The 21,429-nt window shown below is 48.6% G+C and overlaps 1 protein-coding gene and 1 long non-coding RNA gene across 5 annotated transcripts in view; one reads left to right on the top strand and one right to left on the bottom strand.

Moving 5' to 3' along the window:
* Positions 1-9,508: 9,508 nt before the first annotated feature.
* On the bottom strand, positions 9,509-13,539 carry LOC125426541. Its single transcript, XR_007243528.1, has 2 exons — positions 12,522-13,539; positions 9,509-11,797 (listed from the first exon to the last, which is right to left on the bottom strand). It is a non-coding gene; the product is annotated as an uncharacterized LOC125426541 (long non-coding RNA).
* The window catches only part of ZEB2 (zinc finger E-box binding homeobox 2), a 170,104-nt gene continuing 160,373 nt past the window's right edge, over positions 11,699-21,429 (top strand). For 2 of the 4 annotated variants that reach the window (XM_048484927.1, XM_048484930.1), the window contains exons 1-2: positions 11,788-12,085; positions 14,689-14,826. In XM_048484927.1, coding sequence (XP_048340884.1) covers positions 14,754-14,826 — 73 coding nt within the window. In that variant the 5' untranslated portion in view covers positions 11,788-12,085; positions 14,689-14,753. Of the gene's footprint in view, positions 12,086-14,688; positions 14,827-17,909; positions 18,252-21,429 lie in introns of those variants that run through there. The other 2 variants (XM_048484928.1, XM_048484929.1) reach the window with 2 other exon arrangements.

The raw sequence follows: 21,429 nt of genomic DNA on the forward strand, positions 1-21,429 counted from the left end.
AAGATGGTTGCAGACAGGGTAAGTAATGGTCTACCTGGAATGCTCATTAAATCACCTTACTGTGACATAGTAAGGATTAGCTAGCCCCATTGTCTAGACAGGCACATTTTAAGGGCCAGGGGAAAAGTTCAGCTGCCAACCTGCCTCCTGCCCAGACCTAACGCACAAGATGGTTTCCAAAACTCTCTGAGTGGCATCCATTTTGTGGAGAGAAGGGTCTTGCTTTTATGCCCGTCTATGGTCCCAGTGCATCCATGGCACCCCTGAGCAGGAAGTTTACTTACTGTAGGCTCATTCCGCACATGCAGAATAATGCACTTTCAAACTGCTCTCAGTGCTCTTTGAAGCTGTGCGGAATAGCAAAACCCAAGAAGAAACCATAACAGATAGCTCCTAAGTAACAATTCACACAAGAGATTCATCCACTTAAACACTAATGGACTTATGGAAGAACCTGGAAAGCGACAATCAACCTAATAACATTATAGCATTGTCAGCAGTCAATAAACCCAAAACAAATGATATTTGGGTAGCTTTACAAAGTGTCAATCTACATAATCTACAAACTGGAAGGTGTGCTAAAACAAATGTGCTTCTACTGATCAGATGTAGTATTTTTTCATCCATATCAGTTTTCCATTAAAAAAAAGGTCAAGAGACAATATCATCCAAATACATAAATTAAATAAACTCAAATAGCTGTCTGTAGACCACCAGTCATGAAAGGTGTTTCAGAATTAGCTGTAACAATTAGAGATTCCATAGCAGGTATACTATGGGTTTCCAGCACCTGCCTTGACAACTCCATCTTAAACTAGAGGAGTCCCCTTTTGCCAGAGGCATAGCTCCAAGGGGACAGGGGTGTGTGCAATGCACGAGGCGCGCGGTCCTGTGGGGATGTGGTGAGGGCGTTCCGGGGGTGTGGCGGTGGTGTTCTGAGGCAGGACGGGGGTTCCGGGGCAGGGTGGGGCAGTGGTGGGATTCAGCCTATTCGCACCTATTCAGTAGAACCAGTAGCTACTTTTTTGTCTAGTCTGGAGAACCAGTTGTAATCCCACCACTGAGTCCCACCACCAGAAGTTCAGAACCAGTTGTTAAATTATTTGAATCCCACCACTGGGGTGGGGGCAGAGGACGCACTGGTGCACCGGGCACTTTCTCCCCTTGCTACGCCTCTGCCTTTTGCTTATGGAGACTGGACTAGTGGGCAAAGACTTTTCCTCTGTTGCTTCACAGACAAATCCTAGATCAAGCAAGCTGTAACTTGAAACTTACAGGAGGGTACACATTGGCTGACCTTTAGGAGAAAATTCATCACATAAGAATACTTAATCAGTGGACCCAATGAGGTGGGAATATATTGCAGCTCTCTTCTCTTGACTGACCTTGCTGTCACTGAAACTTGGATCTCTTCTCAAAAGCAAAAATAACACATTTCTTATTGATACTTACTATCTGAGAGGGGAGACAGCTTACTGCAGAAAATAGGCAATACCATTTCACCCTCTTTCTTACCAGGATTCTGTACCAGGATAATTTCTCATTGGTCTCTCCTGATTCTGTTAATCCAGCTGCACTCTTCTTCCCTAGGTTTTACATTTCTCATGTAGCCCATTCTAAGCAAGCTGGTGAGTTTAATTTACTTGTTGCTATCAGATCCTTACCCCCTTCCTTCCTTTAACTCTCACATATTTTGTTCCATGTAATCACAATCTTGCCATTGTTAATAAATGTTCTTCTTTTACATAGCTCTTTTACATATTTTGATTCCACGTTGTCCTTCTTGCTGTCTTCTTATTCAGTTACTCTGCTCTTAATGCTTATCTTGATCCCTCTTCTGAGATTTCTGCACAACTATTTTGAGTTCTTATAATTTTCTTCACTGGGTTGCTACCCTGACTCTCACAGCTATTCATATCCTGGATTTTGTTATTTCTTTTCCTTGTCCTTTTGCTGAACTTGCTATTTTTTCTGTTTACTCTCTTAGATCACCATTTAATTACATTTTCCCTTTATTCTCATTTTCTTTCTCCAGTCCGTTTTTTCGTGAACTTCAGTGAGTTGATCCATAAGGTTTTGCTTCATCTCTTCCATCTTCTGCTTCCTCTGTGGACTATGCAGCTTCATCACTCACATTTTCTTTCTCCTTTCTCTTCTTGATCACTCTGCCTTTATCCGAGTCATTCTCACTTACCCCAACTGTTCATTACTGCCATGTTTGTACTCATACTATACACACCATCACTGGGAGGGTGGGGGAGAGAAAGACTTGTTATTTCCTGGATAATTTTCAGGCAGATGCGTGCTTTATTCCTTCTCACTCCTCCTCAATCTTAGCAATTTATCTTTTTCTTCTATTATTTCTTAAGCATCTTTTTATTTAACCATTTCTATTTTAAGGCCATCTCTTCATCATTCCACTTCCTCCCCCTTATTTCTATCGTTCCATGTTTTTAGTAAATTCATATTGGATGAGATACTTCTAACCTTTCTACTTTTTTTCAACACTTTTATTTTCAACATTTCTTCTGTAACATCAGATAATCCTTGTTTTACATATTTTTCTGCAATTAGTTAACCAGATCTTTCTCCTCTTCTTTTTCCCACTTCAGTGATTCCACTGCACTTGCATGGGCATTTACATCAGCATAACAGCACACCCACTGGCAAAAGCACGGTATGGGATATTTGCTGATTTCTATGCAATCGCTAGAACACTGGAGGTAGAGGCACACCAAAACCAGTCCAGGTTAACACCTGCCGACAGCATCAGGGTCTGCTAAACAAGCAACAGCTTTGGATGGTGCCCCATACTAGAAGGGGAAGGCAGGAAAGATCCTGTCTATGAGCTTTGTTCTGCACACAGTGAATTGGATCAAATTCATATAGTAAAACTGCTCTCTAACTCTGGAGTGTATTCTATTAAATTTTATGAGGCTTCAAAGGGAACAAAGTTTAGATCAGGCTACCTATCAAAAAACATTAGCAATGGCCAACTGGAAGTAATAGCTATGCAGCTGAACTCAAAAAACTGAAGGAAGTAGATTTTACATGGATTAATTCATGTCAAACATATCTGAAAGTGTCTTCTACAACGTCTCTATAAGATATCCATGTGTAGTTTGTTGATAACTTCATATCTTAAAAGAAACTTCTTTATCAAAAGACACACTTTCACAAGCGCAAAGGGGGAAAAACTTTTACATTAGGATGTTTCTTACTTCATCTCTTTGTCCTAGGAGAATGCAACTAAAGAAACCACATTTAAAATCAGACATTAGATATGCAAATATGTGTTCAGATCAGAGATACAAAAATTATTCCAATGATTAATTATTCATCATAAAATTGTCAATTAATAATTCTGAAGCATAATAGGCATCTTTCTAATGCATCTTTATTTTTGAGGCCTAAATACTGTTGACTATATGTATTTGACAGAATTCTTCCAACTTTTAAAAAATTCAACAAAGTAAATAAGATACTGTAAACAAAGGCAAGCAATGAATGTTAATAACCTCCAACTACACTAGGGAAAGTGCCCAGAGTTGAACAGCGGTGTCACGGGAATGGAAGCACACGAACTGCCCATTATATCCAAGAATAAATACAAAAGTTACCAGCCCCCAGATTCATTCAGCCTTGCATTATGTAGTTACATTTAAAAAAAAACACTTTCTACACACTTCACCAATATGCACAGATAAGTGATATAGAGGACGTATTTAGAACAAATAATTCTTGTGCTTTGCAGATGGGAGCTGCCTGAATTTCCTCTGGAATAAGATCTGATTTGACATGAGGTGATGCTTGAGTCCACAGCAAAATATTATTTCAGATTTTGAGAGCATTACCTTCAGGTGAGGACATATTACAGAATTTGGTCAACATCCAGTAATGGCCACTTGTCATGATTTTTTGAAGTGATGTGAAAATTATCTTAACTTCATGCAGCTAAAATGCAGTTCATTTCTTGTCTTTCTATTTGTCTTATTTTGGGGCAGGACATTATTACCCAAGGTAGAAACACAGTCTCTCAATATAGTAGGGAATATTAGCTTAGAGCAGACTGATTATTAATGTTGCGAGAGGCTGGGTAGGGAATCTTTAATACCAGTGCATACAAGGATCAGCATTCAGAGGAAAATCCACAGAGAGAAATATAATGCAAAATTGACAGCCTTTATTGTAGGGATAAGGGGTTCACAACCATTTGATTCAATTCAATAAAACACACACACACAGTTCCTAATATATAGATAGGCTGGAAAATAGATTTGGAAAAGAAAGGGGTATGGGATATATGGGTAATAAGACCTAATCGCAACGTGAAAAGGTCCAGGGTTCAGAGCCAAACAGCCACTGTTTGGTTCCAGGGGGCAACACATTGGACACAGTGACATAGATCGAAAGATGTCAGAGGTACTGGGCAATTGATCCTTTGGGGAGTAGGATACGTATAGGGTAAAGGACTACTTCTGGGAGTGTCAGGATAACCTTTTGGGGGGTGTTAGGACAACTTCTTGGAGGTGTCTGGATGGATTGTTTGAGAAACAGTGTAGTGCATTGTAAGGTGGTCAGAAGTTGTTAGTTACAGAAGGGAGTATCTGGGTTAAGATAATCAGGGGAGGCAATGCCATCAGGAGACTTCTTCAGGAGTATCCATTCAGCAGGGCTACTGTATCGTGTTCAGGACACATTCTTCCTTGGCTATGGAGCTGAAAATGTACTGATATGGCAAACAAGTTGAGAGCATGAGAACCAGAAAACAATTCCTGGAAGCTTCTTGTGGGTAGACCTGGCAATTGCCAGAGAATGGGCTCCCCATCTCTGTAACACCAGCATCACCCTTTAGGCTGGCATGCGGGCAGGAGTACTTGTAAATAAGCACTTCCCCCCTGCTATGCCAGGGTGGTATGGTAACAATATGGTGCAAGAAATGTTGACTACACCTCACTTAGAGCCTTTTAGCATCAAAATCAAATCCTGTCTACTGAATTCCAACACCAAAACCTCCTGCAGAAGTTTCAGATGTGGCATAATTCCTGCTGATCACTACAAAAGCACCATCAAGAATCTCACCATCTAGAAATGAATTTAACAGTTTAAACTAATGAACAGATTTATACTATGTCTGCACTAAGAGACTTCACCATTTTTGTTCTTCTATCAGACCAAAATGTTATTTTAAAATTGCAGCTTAAGGTCCCCCTCATGGCTTTTTGCTGTGGAGAAGAACTTAAAATGATGGTCTGACAGACTTGGCAAGCACACTTCCTGGTTAAAACGGCAAGTGAAATGAGACAGTAAGCACAGTAAAGGATGGTGTTCTACTCTTCTCAGAGTCACTCTCGTTTTAGCAACTGCAATATTGTCACTGCTCTCTGCTTGGAAGCAACACACTCATCTGAATTAAGTCTGACTCCGTTTCAGTTGTACAGTCAGGTCAGGTTACTGGGAGTACTGTGAGGTCCTCCTCATCCCGGTTAGTCACCACTGTGAGAGGAAGCCTAATTTGCCACCAAGACAGACAGAGCACAGCACAATGTCTCCCTCACCTCTTCCAAGTTGTGAGGATGATCAAATTCCTTCGGCTTGGAGAAGGGTTTTTTCTCTGCTCTCAAATTACTGAATTAACAGACTGTGTAGATGCTCACGTTACTTGTCATTCAAACATAATATACGTCCCACATTTTGATAATGTAGATACATTCTCGCTCCTGATCAAAAAAAAGAAAGAACAGCTAAATATGAGGCAATCACCACATAGGAGTCATGTTCACAGCCACAGCTGCCCTTTTAATCCCCTCTGTTCAGGAGTGCCTCAAATAAGAATGAAGCAAGTTTGAGGGTAATTAAGTCAGAACCAGAGTGTTTATGATAAAAGCCCTCGCAAAATAAGTCTTTATTTGAGGCGTTCTCTTCCCGCCCTTGCCTTTCAACCTGCATTTTGTTACATTTTCTTACAGTCACACAGACAGATCATAGACATCCCTGTAAAATTGCGGGTTTAAAAGAAAAAACTCCCAATTTTTTCTCCTCTTTTGAAAGTGCTCTTTCAAATACATTTAATTACAGCAAAATGAGCCCTTGTTCAATTTCATTTGATATAGTCCAGCTTTCCTACACAGAGATTCTCTCTGTGTAGAAAAAAGTGTGTCCATACTCATGTGAAGTGTGGCACAAACACATGTATCCAACCAGACTTGCATCCACCGGCTGTCTGAACTGTGTACTCAAAGGGAAATAAGTGGGAAAAAGGTCATTCGCCAAGCAACCCTCAACCATCACCCCTTTGCTACTTTGCCCTGGAGGTGAAACAAATATTCACAGTGAGCTGCAAATGTGGCAAAAAGCGCCTGTATATTCAAAATTGGGAGGGGGACCCTGCTGTCTACACTTCTTTTTGCTAACATCCCCTGAATAACAGTAACAATATAGTACATGCTTCACAACACCATATCTACACTGTTTTTATTCGAAATTAATCCAGAACTACTACAATACTCTGGCTTTTGTAATCACTACTGTGGCTCAGAATCACTGGTCCATGAATAAGGGGAGAATTTGAAAATATATATATATATAACATCTGCCATTTACTGTTCATGTTGATACTGGGCCGGATTGGGGGGTTAAGAAGGGAATAATTAAAGTGCTTATCATTAAGTTATATTTTGCTACACTGTACTGGTGAGACAAAACATGCCCCCCCTTGCAAGTACCACCTTTGCAATACAGATTGTCCAAACGTTAACAAAAACTGAAACTATTTTTCAACTTCTCCTGTCTTTTAATCCCACCAGAGGCAGAAAAGGGAACCAGTTTCCCACTGGGTTGGGACTTTTGAAGAAATCGGGAAAGGCCACTGTTGGATAACATGGCCGCAGCTGGAGAAAATCAAAACCTCCCTGTGTGGTGGCCTAAACTGGTCACCTGAATCCGAGAGGTGTCCACACACGCACACTGGGAGAAGGCGGTTTCCCTGTCATCAATATACTTCTAATTTCCCAGACACTTTCTTGGCAGAGAGGCCAAGCGAACAACAGGCCAAAAAAGTCCGACAGTTCACTGGGGAACCTGCCGGATTCCGCTTCCACCCGTCGGTGGGCCTGCGAGCGAGGTCGCAACGCGTTCCTGCGAGGCCCCACTCCCACAGGCCCAGGGAGCGCGCGGGAGGCCTTTTCTCATGCTAATTGCAAGGGGGCGCGCGCGCGAGGGAGAGAGGCAGGTGGCCGCTGGGCTCCCAGCCCTGACTCGCCTTATTCGGACCACCCCACCCGCCAAGACGCGACGTCACGTGGCTCGAAAGTAGATCCCGGCGAGAGGGAAGCTGGCGCGGTGGCCAGGCCGGGGGAAAGGTGGCGCTGGGGACGGCTCTGCGGCGCTGCGCCTTGAGGGAGGCGAGGGAACAAAGGGCGGCGCGCTGACCAGGCGGCGGCAGACCCGGCAGGGCTGGTTTTGACGTCTCCGTCGCAGCCTCCTTCAGTTTGCAGCCTTCCCGGGTTTTTTTTTTTTTTTAATATGTAGGAAAAGTTGGCGCGAGAGGGCAGATCCGCTCCCCGAGTGCACGTGGGGACACGGTGACCCCGAGTGCACTTTTCGACCCTTTCTCGCCCAAAGGGTCGTGCTCCGAAAGGGGGGGGTTAGGCAGCCCCCTCCTAAAAACTCAGATTTGCCAACATCATCATTGTTTTCCCTTTAAACGAGGGGTGGGATTGTTTCAAAGAATGATGGGGCCACGAGCGATCCCAGGCTGGGCTTCCTTGCGAGTAAGGCGCGTGGGAATCCGCCAGACTTACTTCTGAAAGAGTGTTTGTCCTTTGGGCTGGGTTTACTCAGAAGTAAGCGCCCCTTTTAACGAGGCTCGCTCCCCCAAGTAAGTGTGCACAGGTTTTAAACAAATGGAGAGTCTCTGCATTTGCTTATGGGGGGGGGGGGGGGCGACGAAGAGGGGAATTGATCCGCCTGCCAGTTTCCTTTGGCGCAGTCTGGTTGAGCCGCAAGCAAAGATCAGGGCGATATTTTTGCAGTTCATGCAAGCGGCACATCCTAGTAAGGGCGGCTTAAAATAACCCTGGGGGGTTAAAGTTCCTTCCCATCTCTCTGAGTAAGGGGGGGCGTTTGTGATTTTTTTTCCCCCCGTTTGGTGACCAAAAAAAAAAATCCCCGGTCCTAAACCCCTTACTTTTCCACGTTCAAAATCATCATAGCTAATAAGGATCCGAGCTGTACATGAATCCGAGCTCTCCCCCACTCCCACCGCCCCCACCCCGCGATGCATCTGTCCTTGGGGGTGTTTTAGGAGTTTATAGAAACTGAAGGATGAGGCTAGAAGGGGCTGCGGGGAGAACTTCATAACTCTGTCTAGGAATTATTTGGCAATTGCAAAGTATTTTCTCTCTACATTTTTCTTCCCACGGTCTGGTGTCGTCTCAGTCCTTAGAAATGATTGCTCGGGCAGCTCTATTTGTTTAAAAACAAATTAAAAGGTCGATCTCTTTTTTTAAAAAAAATAGGTGGGGAGGCGGGTTTTCTCCCTCCCCCACCCGCCTGACCTAGTTAATCTAGCAATGTAGAAATTATATCTAAACGGTTGGTAATGAGATTACATTTTAAGCACTTGCTTTTCAGACAGAAGGGGGATCTGGAATCAAGAACTCGGAAATGTGTATTAAAAATAAAAAATGTGGATTATTATAATTATTATCATCGTCTACGTTCACTTTGGCTTTTTTTTTCTTTCAGATGAGCTGGCTGGCTCCGTGATTCATAGCCACAGACTAGATCCGAGGCGATCTCAGTGAAATGAATAACGCCCTGGATCTGATTGCTGGGGAATTGCACTTGGCTTGTGCATTTCATTACGATCTTATCACTCTCTTGACCACCCGGTCCAGAAATCCATAGGTCTCATGCTTAAACGAATGACATTTTCCTCTCTGACTACTGCATATTCAGGTAGTGGTTTAACACCCTCCTGCCCACCCCCGCCCCCCACCCCAAAAGTTTAGCCCAACTGAGTCTGGAAGACAGGAGCAAAAAACCTGAAGAGGCTTTCCCACTTGCTTCATTAGCTCTGCTTCATCTTTCGCAGTCATCAGTGGGTTGTGATTTTTTTAAAAAAGAGACGTTCTAAATTAATACATAAATGCCAGGTCTTATGGGAAGTGCCTCTTTAACATGGGAGTAATAGGAAGGGTTATCCGTGAGTTTCTTTGGACCATTCAAGAGCTCCAAAGTTGTCCTGGGTGACTGGGGCGGCAGCCCATCCCCTAATGAACACAGCAGCAGAATTGTCCTCGATTAGGATGGAGGGAGGCAATGTGGAGTGCTTTCAAGATGACACCAGGGGAAAACCCTTTATGAGAGAGCCTGAAATGAGGATTTGCCTTGGCAGTGGCCCAAAGGACACACCTCCCCGGCCCTCTCCCCTGAGCGAGTCAATCAAACGTCTGAATGTTCCCTTTTTGACACGCGCTGAGGCAAAGGCAACTTGCAAAAGAACTATGGAGAGCAGCACTACCTCGTCCTTTATGGATTATACAGTTCAAAGAAACAAATCAATGTTTTTTCTACATAAAACAAAATGTGCACACACACACACACACACACCTTCCTACATTCCTAGTGTCAGTTTCTTTGGACTGCCAGTTTGCAGCTTGATCAATTAATCCCCCTGAGCTTGGGTTAGGGTGACTGCATGTTTTGATTGGGCTTGCTATGTTGGGTTGCCAGCAAGGTGGTGGGCCCCCCTCCCCACAAACAACCTCCCCCTGGCCCACCCATCTCAGATCAGGAGCTCTCTTTTGAGGGCGATTGCTAGTGACTTGAGCGAGCATCCCAATGCCTTGCTCAAGGCGCACATTCAGTGCACGGTTCACAAGCAGTTTATCTTAGCTTAATGTAAGTAAAAGTAGAGTGTCGGATCAGCGTAGCATTTGTTTCAGTTTCCTTCAGTGGGAAAGGGGGGGGGGGTGCAGCTCTAATAGATTTAACTGTGTCAAAGCGAAGAAGATGCTGGCTGAGCCCAGGAATACCATCCCTGGGGGCAGCTCCTGTTTACCTTCAGTCTGGATCACGCCAGCCTCAACGAACTGAACTTTTTTTTTGGGGGGGGGGGGGAACCCAACCTGATATATCTCGTGAGAGGCTGCTTTGGGTGAAGAGCTACAACAGTACCCTTTACAAATGGTCTCCCTCCCCCTCTCTGCCCAGCTATCGAAGTGTTTTTGTGTTTTTAAGAACTTCGTCTGTAATCTGTGGTCTCCCACCCCTCAATGTTGCGCCTGCAAAGCAGCTTTTTGATTAAGCAAACAGAAGAGCATTGCTTAAGAACACTCTTTAAGTTGGACTTTTTTTTAAGGTTCTCCTGGGAATGTGGACTCGGAATTGGTTAATAATGTGCACTACTTGCTAAACTGCTGACTTCCAGATGTGTGTGCGTGGGGGGGGGGTTAATATCTTTCTTATTTAGGACCTACGTCTCCTGATTGGATTAGGACAGGCGCGTCACACTGGAAACCTTTTTGAGTGATGATTTAATTAACCATACAGTAGAATGCTGGATTCGCCAGGAAATCCCTTCCCTATTTGCATAACCAATCCCCATAGTGCAAAGGTGGAGTCTAAGTGTTTAATTTTCATTTTAATCTTCCCCAAAGTCTCCAAAAAGACTTGTTACCCTCATGAAATGCAAAGCCCCTCTCTTTTCTTCCCGTCCATCAAGGTGCTTTCTCTTTCTACCTCTCCCCCTACTAAATATTTATATCTTGTGGTTAACATGTCTTAGATGTCCACCTTCTATTTGTCTACCTATAAATAAATCTGTAAGCAACTCTGCCTGCAGTCCTGGGCACACTTAATTAGGAGTCACCGGGATGCACCAGTCTTGCTGCTCATGTCTAAAAACGCACAGGTATAAAATATGCATGTCTATTTCATACATAATCGATGCTTCATTCTCTGTCTGTGGTTGTCCATCTGCCTACCTCCTTCCAAGTGTAAAGAGGACTGAAACGATTTGACTCCACTAACCGTTTGGCTCGGAGGCCAAGAAAATCTCAAGCGGTCCACCCCATCTGCCCCAGAAGAGAACTCACAGCAGCCCAGTTTGAGACAGACTCCCTTGACAGGTCTCTGCCTCCCCGGGAGCGTGCTTAGGATCAGGGCCTTGACATCCCAGTCCTGGCTCCCAAACGCTCTGAGCCTGCGATCTTCTGGGTTATCTCAGCCGTCTCCTAGCCCCAAGTTTGCTTCTGTAGTTTCCTACTCTTTGCAACCGAGGAAAGGGGGGAGCAATGGGCTCCGGTGCTGCCAGTGCGGGTCTCCCCGCGTGTAGGGCAGGGCCCCCACTCTGGAGCGCACCGCAAGGCCCGGCAGCTGCGGACGGCCGAGCAAGCACGGGGTGGCCGGCTTCGGCTTGTAACTTCCAGTTCCTTTGAGTTCGCCTGTTCTGTGAATGGTGTGCACCGTTTTCCGCCTTGCATCTAGTAGGATTTAGTGAAGAGGATAATGATGCCAAAGGCTTGATGGTTGGGGAGGGAGGGGGGAGGGAGGGGAGGAGGGGGGAGGGAGAGAAGCACAGAGGGAGGGGAGGGGAGGGGAGGTGGAATTTCATTTCTCCCACTAAAGCGTTTGCGGAGACTTCAAGGTATAATCTATCCCAGATCCTTCCTTTCCCAGAGAGAAACTTGGCGATCACGTTTGCACATGATGCTCACGTTCGGTGCTCTTCAATTATCCCTCCCCGCAAAGATAGGTGGCGCGTGTTGCAGGGTCCTCTCGCCTCTCTCTCCTACAGAAAAGAGAAAGAAAAAAATGTCATTAGAAGAGGCGTAACACGTCAGTCCGTCCCCAGGTTTGTGTTTCCTGGAGTGGCAGAAAGAGATCAGTCCTAACCTGCCCAGCAGGAATAACGGTCCCTCCCGACAACTCTTTGCGAGGCTTTTTTTGACCAATTTGTTCCTCCAGCCGGCTGCATCTTCCCCGCACCTTTTTTCCCCCCTCCTTCCTCCACTCCGCGGCTTTTTCATGCTTCTTCTTCTCTTCATTGCTGGCCAAAACTACAACCAAGACTTCGCAGGTATGTTCTCAGCGATATTCCCCCCCCCTTTTTTTCCCCTGTTTTGCTTCTGATCCTTCCCACCTCTCTTCTTCTTCTTCTTCTCCCTCCTCCCCACCACCTTTAAAAAAAAATAACAACAATTGCTAGCTTGGGGTCTCTGCCTGTTCTGTAGCTGGGGAGGAAGTGGTGACAAGGACCAGGGTCTCCTTTTCGAACTGAAATCTACGTGCATTTGGGAGCTTCTTCCCAAAGAGATCTCACCTGGCTGGGGGGTCTCCCTCATCTCTGTACCTGGCTCACCAGGTAAGAAAAGGTGACTCTCTTTTTTTTTTTGCAGTTGCCGGAAGGGGGAAAAAGTTCTCGTTTCCCTTCCTCCCAGAGTCTTTCTGAGGCAAGCCTTATTGCAGGCTGCTCTTCGGATGCACGCTTGAAATGTCTTAAAGTTTGCACGTACCTGTTAATGATTTTCAAGCTGAGGATAAGAAACCCCAGAAGCACGGCTGGGGAAGGCTGGCGCTCGGGGAGCAGCTCAAGAGACACCCCCCCCCCGCTCCACATTTTGGAGGGGGAGGAAAAAGTAGTATTTTGTTTTCTCTTTCCTTCACACCAGAAAGTTTGCTGTTCTGCCTGTTTTTAGTCAGTTTCATTTCTTGCTTCTCTCTTTTTTTTTTCTTTCTTTCCTGAAGCGGGGTGAAGTAACACCTCAGCTTCTGGGATTTTCGGCAAGAAAGTGAAAGTAGGTGGCTGGAAGTTTGCGGAAAAGTCCTTTTTCAGAAAAATAAGACAAAATGAGCATTTGATCAGGAAGAGGCGTGCGGGGGGGGGGAGGCTTGCTGGAGCTGCCTACAGAGAAAGAAGTCTTGCACTGAAGGTTCAAAGGAAGGCAAGCGAAAGATTGCCCATGATTTCGCCACTAGTGGCTTCTGCCACGATTCTGCCACTTATCCAGGAAGGCGTTGGAGAATCAGGTGGCTGTGCTAAATAGCGCGTTTGCTTCTTGCTACATCTTGGCTACTTCAACTGGGCAGAAGGTTGCCATCCGGAGTTGAGCAGCACCCAGCCATCCTGGTGCTCCTTGGCATGCACGCTCCCAGGCACTCTTTAGTGGCTCCAGATGGGCTTCTGGGGGTGTGCCATCTTGCAGTTTGACCTGCATCCCCCCCCTTCCCTAAAACAAAAATAAGGCTCCTCTCCGATTAAAGATCGAAAAGCATCACCCTGAAAGCCCGGACGGGTGAGCCTCTGAAACAGGCAAGGGGTAAGGACAGAAGCTCCCTGCTGAAGTTGTGTTTTCGGGCCGCCAGTGGAATAAGCTCGGCAGAGCCCCCCCCAAATAAAAACCTGCGCAGGACCGCAGCCTACCAGAGGCAACAAGCGGAGGCTGCGAATCCATCCCTGGCTTGCAGGAAGGGCCAAACAAAAGAGGAGGTTAGGATGCATTCGGTCCTGGAGAGCAAGGGGTTAATCGTCCTTGTTTTACAGTTTGCATCTGTTACATCTTTTATAGTTCTGTCTCCCCCCCCCCTTCCGCCCTCCCCCACCCCCCACCCATCTAGCCGGGCTCCCCTGTTTAAACTAATCCTCAAGTCAGAATGTGTTTGGGTGTGTGTGTGCGTGCGCGCATGTGTGTGCGTATTTTAAAGCGACAGCATCCCCTTAGACCAGCCAGAGAGAGCCGAGGGGGTTGCTCTTTCCCCCAGCTTGGACAGACTTGAACTCAGACCCGGCTTGTGGCCGCCTCCGAGCGCCGCGCGTTCCTTCCCAAGCCTTCATTTAACTTCTTTTTTAAAAATGAGATCACCAGAAAGAAAGTCTCTCAGCCATGCTTCCAAACTCGCTTCCCTTCCCTCTCCCCCCAATCCCCAATTTTGTTTTGCTGGGTGGGGGGGGGGGCGTGGAGGCAACCGACAGGCCGCAGGGATCTGCCACGGGTGGCTAAGAATGTCCTGGCGATGGCCAGTGGGACTCCCCAAGGGTGAGAAACAAGCTGGGGGGGGGGGGGATCAAGGCAGATAACGTGCTTCTTCCGTGGCTCTTCTCTGTTGTGTCGCCACGTAGTTCCCAAAATAGAGGCAAAAAAGTTACAAGGTGTCACAGCCTCTGCAAAGGAGACCCGCCGCGCTAAGCTCCTGTACTTTTCGGAGGAAACCAACCCGCCCCTCATTTGAGTCAAACAACCCTACTGTACATTTACACCTCCCCCCCCCCCCTCAAAAATTAAGTGCATTCCCTCATAGGGTCATGAGTCATTTTGAAGATGTAATGTGTGTGTGTGTGTGTGTGAGCATGTCTATTTCCCTTTCTGATCTCCTTTGCCGGTGGAAGGGGGGGGGAGGAATAATAAAAGGCATTTTGTTGAAAAGAAAACACACGCACAAACATACATGAAAGGGAGGGGGGGGAACCTGGCCAGTTGCTTGCAAAAGGCAGGAAGGGAGACCGTTTGCTCGGGGTTGCCTGCAGCGTGCTTGTCTGTGGCTGCCGGGTGGGTGGGTGGGGGGGGATCGTGTTCGGGGGGGGGGTGCAGAGAAGCGGCTGGTTCCGTGGGCTCCCTTTGGCGCCCTGCGTTTGAACGGGATCTCGCAATGCCCACCCGGTCCCTCTGTTTGGTTGCTCCATAGAGCCTGCGTGCTGCTGAATCAGGGAGTCGAGCCCATGCGAGCTGCCATCTGATCCACTCTTATCAATGAAGCAGCAGATCATGGCGGATGGCCCCAGGTGTAAGAGGCGAAAACAAGCCAATCCAAGAAGGAAAAACGGTAAGGAGACGGACCAGCCGGGCGGGGGGTGGGGTGGGCAGAGGATGGGAGTGGGGGGGACGCTTCCCATCAAACTTTTTTGTTTAACTTTTGGTCCTGGCGACTCCGCTTGGAGAAGGAAAACGGAGGGGGGGGGGGAGAAGACAAGAAAGAGAAACAAGAAAGGGAAGAAGGGGTGGGGGGCAGCGAGAAAAACCACACCGTCAGCAGGAAAGCCCTGGCTTGTGCGCTGGGGGATCGCTTCTTCCGCGGCCGAGAGAAAGACCTTGGGGGGGTGGGGGGAGTCGGCAAGAGGGTGCCCGGTGGTGTTTGTCTGTCCGTCTGTTGCGGGCTTCTGAAGAGGGGAGCCGGGGCCAGAGGCAGAGTTCAAGAGAGTCCAGGAGAAAGTGAGTGTCAGGCAAGCGGTGGGGGATCCCAGGGCGTTTCTGGCCTTATCCCCCCCCCCTCCGCCATGAGAGCGCTTCTTACATTTGATCCCCCCCCCTCTTTCCTGGCTTCCTTGAGAGAAAGTCCGATCAAAGTGTGTGTGTGTTGGGGGGGCAGATCTCGGGGCTCTCCTGGTGGAGTTGGGGAAGATGGGGACAGATTCCCTAGGAAAGGCAGGACAGAGGAGCTCAGAAAGGAAGGAAGGAAGGAAGGAAGGAAGGGAGCCCCCGTTCAGGGAGGTAAGAGAAGGAGGAAAAGCTGAAAGTTTCTTGCCTGCAGGCTTGCTGGAGCCAGCTAACGGTCCCGGCTGCTCCGCTACTTGCGCCGGCGAGATCCCCCTAGCAAATCCGTTAGATCCCTCGCTTCCTCGCCTCTCTTTCCAATTCCCCCCCACCCCCAATGCAATTGCTGCCTGCCCGGCCTGGTAGCCGCTCCCCGGCCAGCCTGTCTCCTCTCTCTTTCTCTCTGCGAAGCGAGCCAGAGCCAAACAGAGAAACTGGGGTGGGGGACGGGGGGGTGATTTTTGGCGAGGATCGGACTTTTTCTGCAAACGGTGGTCACTCTCTGTGAGTCGCTCTGTGTCACACGGGGGGGGGGGGCGCAGAGCAAAGAGAGGATTTCTTTTCCAACAGCTCCCTTAAAAAAGAGAGAAACCACTCTAGGAAACCCCCGACCGCTGGCTGGGCAAGACCCTGGGAAAAGCGGGGGGGGGGGGGCAGCGTGAGAAACCTTGCTGGGAACAGGCGGAAGAGCGACTTGGGGGGTTGGTTGGGGAAGGCGCTTGGCCGAGGGAACTCCCTCCGTGGTGCGAGAAGCAGGCGTAGGAAGCCGGGGTGTCGCATGGGGGGGCCCTCTGCCTCTGATCTCGGCAGGCGTGGGAGAGAAAGAGGGGGTCCGGCTGGGAAGAGGAGTTCCCCGTCGGATCCGGGCCGCTCTTCCTGGGGGCGCCTGGGGGGGGGGGCTTTCATCTCACCCCCCTTCTTCCTTTCTTCTTGGTTCACACGTTCTAACCACTCCACTCGCCCACCCTCCGCCTAACGCCTACTTCAGACAACTTTTTGAGGGGACGGGTGGACTGTGTGGACCTGGCCCGGGTGGCTTTTCAGCCCAGCCGCTTCCAAGCTTTGGGTTTGGAGGTTGGGGGGGGGGGGAGAGAGAGAGAGAGAGAGAGAGAGAGAGAAGCAGAAGAGCAGAAAGGGGGACAGGGGAAAGAAAACAGGACAGAGCAGTGTGGATCCCAAACAAATGCTTCTCCCCTCTCTTCCCTTTTCTCCGGCCAGGTTTGGTCTCTCTGTGTGTGTGTGTGTGTGTGTCTATTTGTTTGTGCGCGCCCTGTTGTGGAGGTGTCGAACCATATGGGGGAGTGATAGAGGACTTTCAGGCAGAAACTCTCAGCAAAGTCAGTTGCGTTGGCTCGGTTCTCTCCCCCCACCCCCCCCACCCCTCCCGCCTTTGATCCACAAGTCCGAAAAAGCAACAAATGAACTCCAGAGAACAGATCCCAAACCGCTTCCCGGAACCATCTCTTTTTCAGCGTCTTCGACCCCATCTCTTTTTTCCCCACCCTCTAGCGCCTGTCATTTCTTGAAGGTGGCCCTGGCAAAAGAGACAAGCGAGCCCCCCCCCCCTGTGCGATGCAGAGGAGGCATGGAAATGACCCCCCCCCATGGGTTTTTTTCTCCCTGCTCAGTTCTAAGGATTCGCTTAGCGAGGAGGCGCCTCTGATCCCTGCCTGTCCCCTGCCCTGTCTGCAGGCCCACCCTCACCTTTACCAAGAGGCGAAAAGACGCTGCGCCCCAACTCTGGGGGTCCAGGGGCTTCCCTATCTCCCACACACCCACCCACCCCCTGTTCCTGTCCAAAGGGGAAAGGAAGAGTCAGGCTTTGTGGTGACCTAGTCTGGGGAAGAGGAGGGCGCTCCTGTGGGAAAGGTGTAGTTGGAGCCCCCCCTCCCTTGATCTGCCCGGGTTGTTGTGCGCGAGGGGGCCGGAGAGCGCTCCAGAAGACTGTTCGCTTATCTCCTGCAAAGCTCGTCCACCGTGGTGTGGTCAAGATCGGCATGTATCTCCAGTCCCATGTTTCCTCTTAACTGTTTGTTCTACAAAAGGGAACGGGAGAGGGGAGGTGACATTCGCGGGGAGAGATAAATGCCGACATGCAGGAAGCAGGCTTCGCCCGAGAGCCCTGAGTAATATTCCTCCAGCTAGCCTGACCCCGTGGGGTGGGTCATTCCAGGCCCTGGAGAAGCACCCGGGGACCACGGAGTCCTTTGCAGATAACTCTGCTGGCAAACTTCTTCGAAACTCTAGTGGGAAAGTTCTAACCTTTCCACTGTCTTGTTGCAATGGAAGAGGGGGGGGGAGGATTGTATTCCCCCTTTTAGCGATTTTAACCTTTTATCTGGAATTCATTTCTCCGTTGAGAAATACTGGGGTTTTGATGAGCAGGTAGATTCTTCTCATTCCCCCCCCCCCCCCACACCTCTTTTAATGTTTTGTATCATTCTGATTCACTCGACCAACGCATTTGTCCCCTTTGGGAATTCCCGGGAATTTATCTGAATGCAATGGATTCCACCCCCCACCCCCCCACCCCATATTTTCTTTTGAATTCCTGGGGAAAAAAGATGTCAGTTTTCTCAAGCTGTGTGTTTTCCCTGCTAACACAACCTAGGACAGTCATGATCTAGTTCTGTAAATATTTCTGGAAAAAGAATCTACTTCTAATTATCATATATTTCTGAAAGCCCCTGGAGAAGGCGCAGGCGTCGGAAGGGTTGGGTCCTTTAGGAAAGTAGCTGCCAGCATGGGCAACAAATAAACAAATAAAAGGCAGAGGGGGTAGACGGGCCGTTTGTTTGTTTGTCTTTAAACCAAAGGCCGGCCGGCATAGTGGCATGGGATCCTCAGCATGCGCCCGGGGAGCCTTGCGCGGGGATGCTGGTTCAAATGGCGAGCATCAAAGGCTGGCTACTAAACAGCCCGTTTGCTGGAACAGAGGTGGGTGGAAGCTGCGCGTGTGGACGGGTCTGTGGGGGGCAAAGAGGGTCCCTTTCCTTGAGGGGGGGGGTCTCTGCACAGCGGAGCAGGCATGGTGGGAACCCCGGCCGCAGCCCAGGAATGTCTGTCCATTTTCAGAAAAGTTCAGGTCAGATGATCCCCGGTCGCCTGACTCATTTTTGCATCGAAACACTTTCTCTGGAAGCAGGAGGCAACAAGCCATGCCTTTTCTCCGCTTGCTCTTCCTCCCCCCTCTCCCCTTTTCCCTCCGCCCTAGGGAGACACCTCTGCCCTCTCCTGCAGGCTGGAAACTTCCCTTAAGTTCTACCCTGGACCACTCCTGCCATGTGATGGGCAGCGGGCCTCCTTTGCGGTGGGGAACTCAGGAGAGACTCTCTGGCGAGCAAAGTAGAGATCAGGCGTGTGTTTGGGGGGGGGGGGGAGGCCCGTGCTCTTTATTTTTTTTTCCGGACCTCTTTTCCTTGAGAGACTAGATGCCAGTTGCCAGGCGGGAATTAAAAGATGTCCTTTTCAGATCAGAGGAACAGAGTTGGCTGGGTTCTCGCTTTCTCTCCTCCCCCTCCCCCCCCCACAAAAAAAGTTCAATTGCCCATCTTTCCTGGCCCTTCCAGCAGTTGTTTCAAGAAAAAGAGATCCCAAGTGGTGGTGGGAGCCGAACTAGGCAGGGATGACTTGCGACTCATCCGCAGGCAGACGATCCTGTCCAAGAGGGAAACTCTGCGTTGCTTTCCACTCCCAAGAGATGCTGCCCTGAAAAGTGGCGCAGGTGGAGGACGGGAGGGGAGGGGGAGGGGGAGATGCTCACATTCAAACCCGGATCTTGAGGGAATAGCATCTTTGGTGTGTGTTGGGGGTGGATATGAGAGCATTAAATGAAGGTTGGGGTGGTTAGCAAGAGAAGCAGATTTTCCAAGGGAGCAACTGCTTTTCATATTTTGCCAGGTGGCGCCGAGGCATGGTTAGCTTAGCTCTAAGCGTGTCCATCCTTCTCAAGGTGATTACATTTGAAAGTTACAGTTCTGCTGTGGGGGGTGGGGGGGGGGTCGCTTGCCACTCCAGCTAATTTTAAAGACAGCTGGAACCCTGCATCCCTCTCTGGTGTGCAGAGGAGAGACCCAGGAACTGAGCAAAATGAGATGTGCTGCGTATTTTTGTGCCAAGGTGGATGCATTTATTTGAGTTTTGATTTGGGGGGAGGGGGACCAGCCAGAGAATCTGCTCACGCCTTCTCCTTCTAAACAGATCAGCACTGCTTATAAATGCCAGCCGCAGAGTTTGGGGCTCTTTTCGGAAAGTTGGGGTGGTTGTTTTTTGAAAATGAAGACATATATTGGGGAAAGAAAATTGTTAAGGGGGGGACGGGACCAAGCAATGTATATTAGAGGAACTCCCTAAGGGATGGAATTTCCCTCCCTCTCTTCGCTTCTCTTTCACTCTCTCTCTCCTTTAAAAGTGGCAAGGAGGGTGTTGATTCCCCCGAAAGGCATCAGGGCATCGTTGGCCTCCCGAGCATCTGGACAATCCGCATCATCCCACTGCTTTTAAAGGTGCATTTTCTCCCCTCTGAAAGAGAAGCCTTTGTCCCTTTTTATCCTCCCCCCCCCCTTTAAAAAAAGCCTATAGGCTTCCCAAGGTAGACACTATTTTGTGCCTGTCACACAGAGAGGGGAGTGCAGGTTTGCAGTGCTCACAGACAATTGATTGTCTGCCCTAATGTGTTTCATTTACATGTTTATAACGTCAATAGTACTGGGGTGTCCACTGTACCATTCATTCAAGCATTCTCACAAGGGTACAATTGTCTGAATGGCGAAGTCAGACACCTTTTTGATTGCTCCTTAGTTGTCTTTTTAGAGTACAGAGGAGATGGGGCGGGGGGGGGGGGGAGAGAGAGAAGTCTCTGAGGCAGAAACCCTAGTTGAAAATGTGTGGCATTAAATGTTACCAGGAAAGCAGATGGGAAGGGGAAGGGGGTGGGAAACCCCTGTGATATTTGGACCAAAACAAGGGATACGCGCAGGAATAAAACCTACGTGCATTCTTAATGGTTATCTCTGCGTGTATGTGGTTATCTCTGTGTGTATGTGTGTGCTTTTGCTTTCCAGTAAGTGCGCGTGTATGTGTGTGTGTAAATTTCAGGCCAACACTGCTAAGCCCTTAGGAAGTCGACCACATGGAGAGGGTCTTCCTTCCAAACTTGGGCCCGGGCTTCTGTGTTAGTACATGTGTATGTCTGTGCATGCAGAAGCTAGGGACTTTAGGAAGAGAACGGCAGGGCTGGGCGGAGGGCCCGTGTGTCTGTCTGATGAAGCAACAAGAAAGTTTTGCAGATCCCAAATACTGCTGTATGGGGTCGAATCAAAAGCAGGGGCTTCACTCACTGCGTTGCCAGGTCTGCTCTCTTTTGTCCCAGTTCGCCCTTTGGGGACTGGGTCTGTGGCTTGCTTTTGCAGGGTTTTTTTTTAAAGAACATTCCTTCTTCCCTTTCTCTGGAGGTGTGCTGGCCTGTTTCAGGGTTGGGTTACCCCCACCCCCACCTCGCAGGCCTCTCTCCCTGAGCCAGGCGAGGCAGGCTTCACCCTGCGCCCCACCACCATTCAGGCGCAAGCCCCCATCTTCTCCAGTCGCATCAATTAGACGTCTAATCTGGTCTTATACCGCCCATATGGAGACACCCAGGAAAGAAAGGTTTCACATTACATGCCGGAGAGGAAGGGAGGGGGGGAGGGCGTTATCCCCCCTTTTAGAACTGACCCCCCCACACACACACCAAAAAAAACACACCCTCACACACCTTTCCAGAGTTAAGAAATTCCCTCTTCACTGGCTGTGATCTTTTTAAAAGTAAAAAATGTAAAACTTGTAAGAAAGATATCTTAAAAAAATAAAAAGAAATCGCAACAAGCCATGCCGGGTTTGTGGATAGCTTTTATTATTGTTATTTCCCCGCCCCCCTCCCCAATCCACTTTCTCTGCGCCTGCCAGGGAAGACACACACAGTAGCTGCACCGTTAGCTGAACCCCTGACACGGCGGTCTTTTGAATGCCTTAGGTATGATTTCACTTTCGCTCACATCAATGCTGACCTGAATGCCTTTCATATCTGATCCGCGGTGTCTCTCCCAGTAAACATCCCCTGAGGGGAGAACAAAGAAAG

This window comes from Sphaerodactylus townsendi, linkage group LG02 (genome assembly GCF_021028975.2).
Source record: "Sphaerodactylus townsendi isolate TG3544 linkage group LG02, MPM_Stown_v2.3, whole genome shotgun sequence".
Lineage (NCBI taxonomy): Eukaryota > Metazoa > Chordata > Lepidosauria > Squamata > Sphaerodactylidae > Sphaerodactylus > Sphaerodactylus townsendi.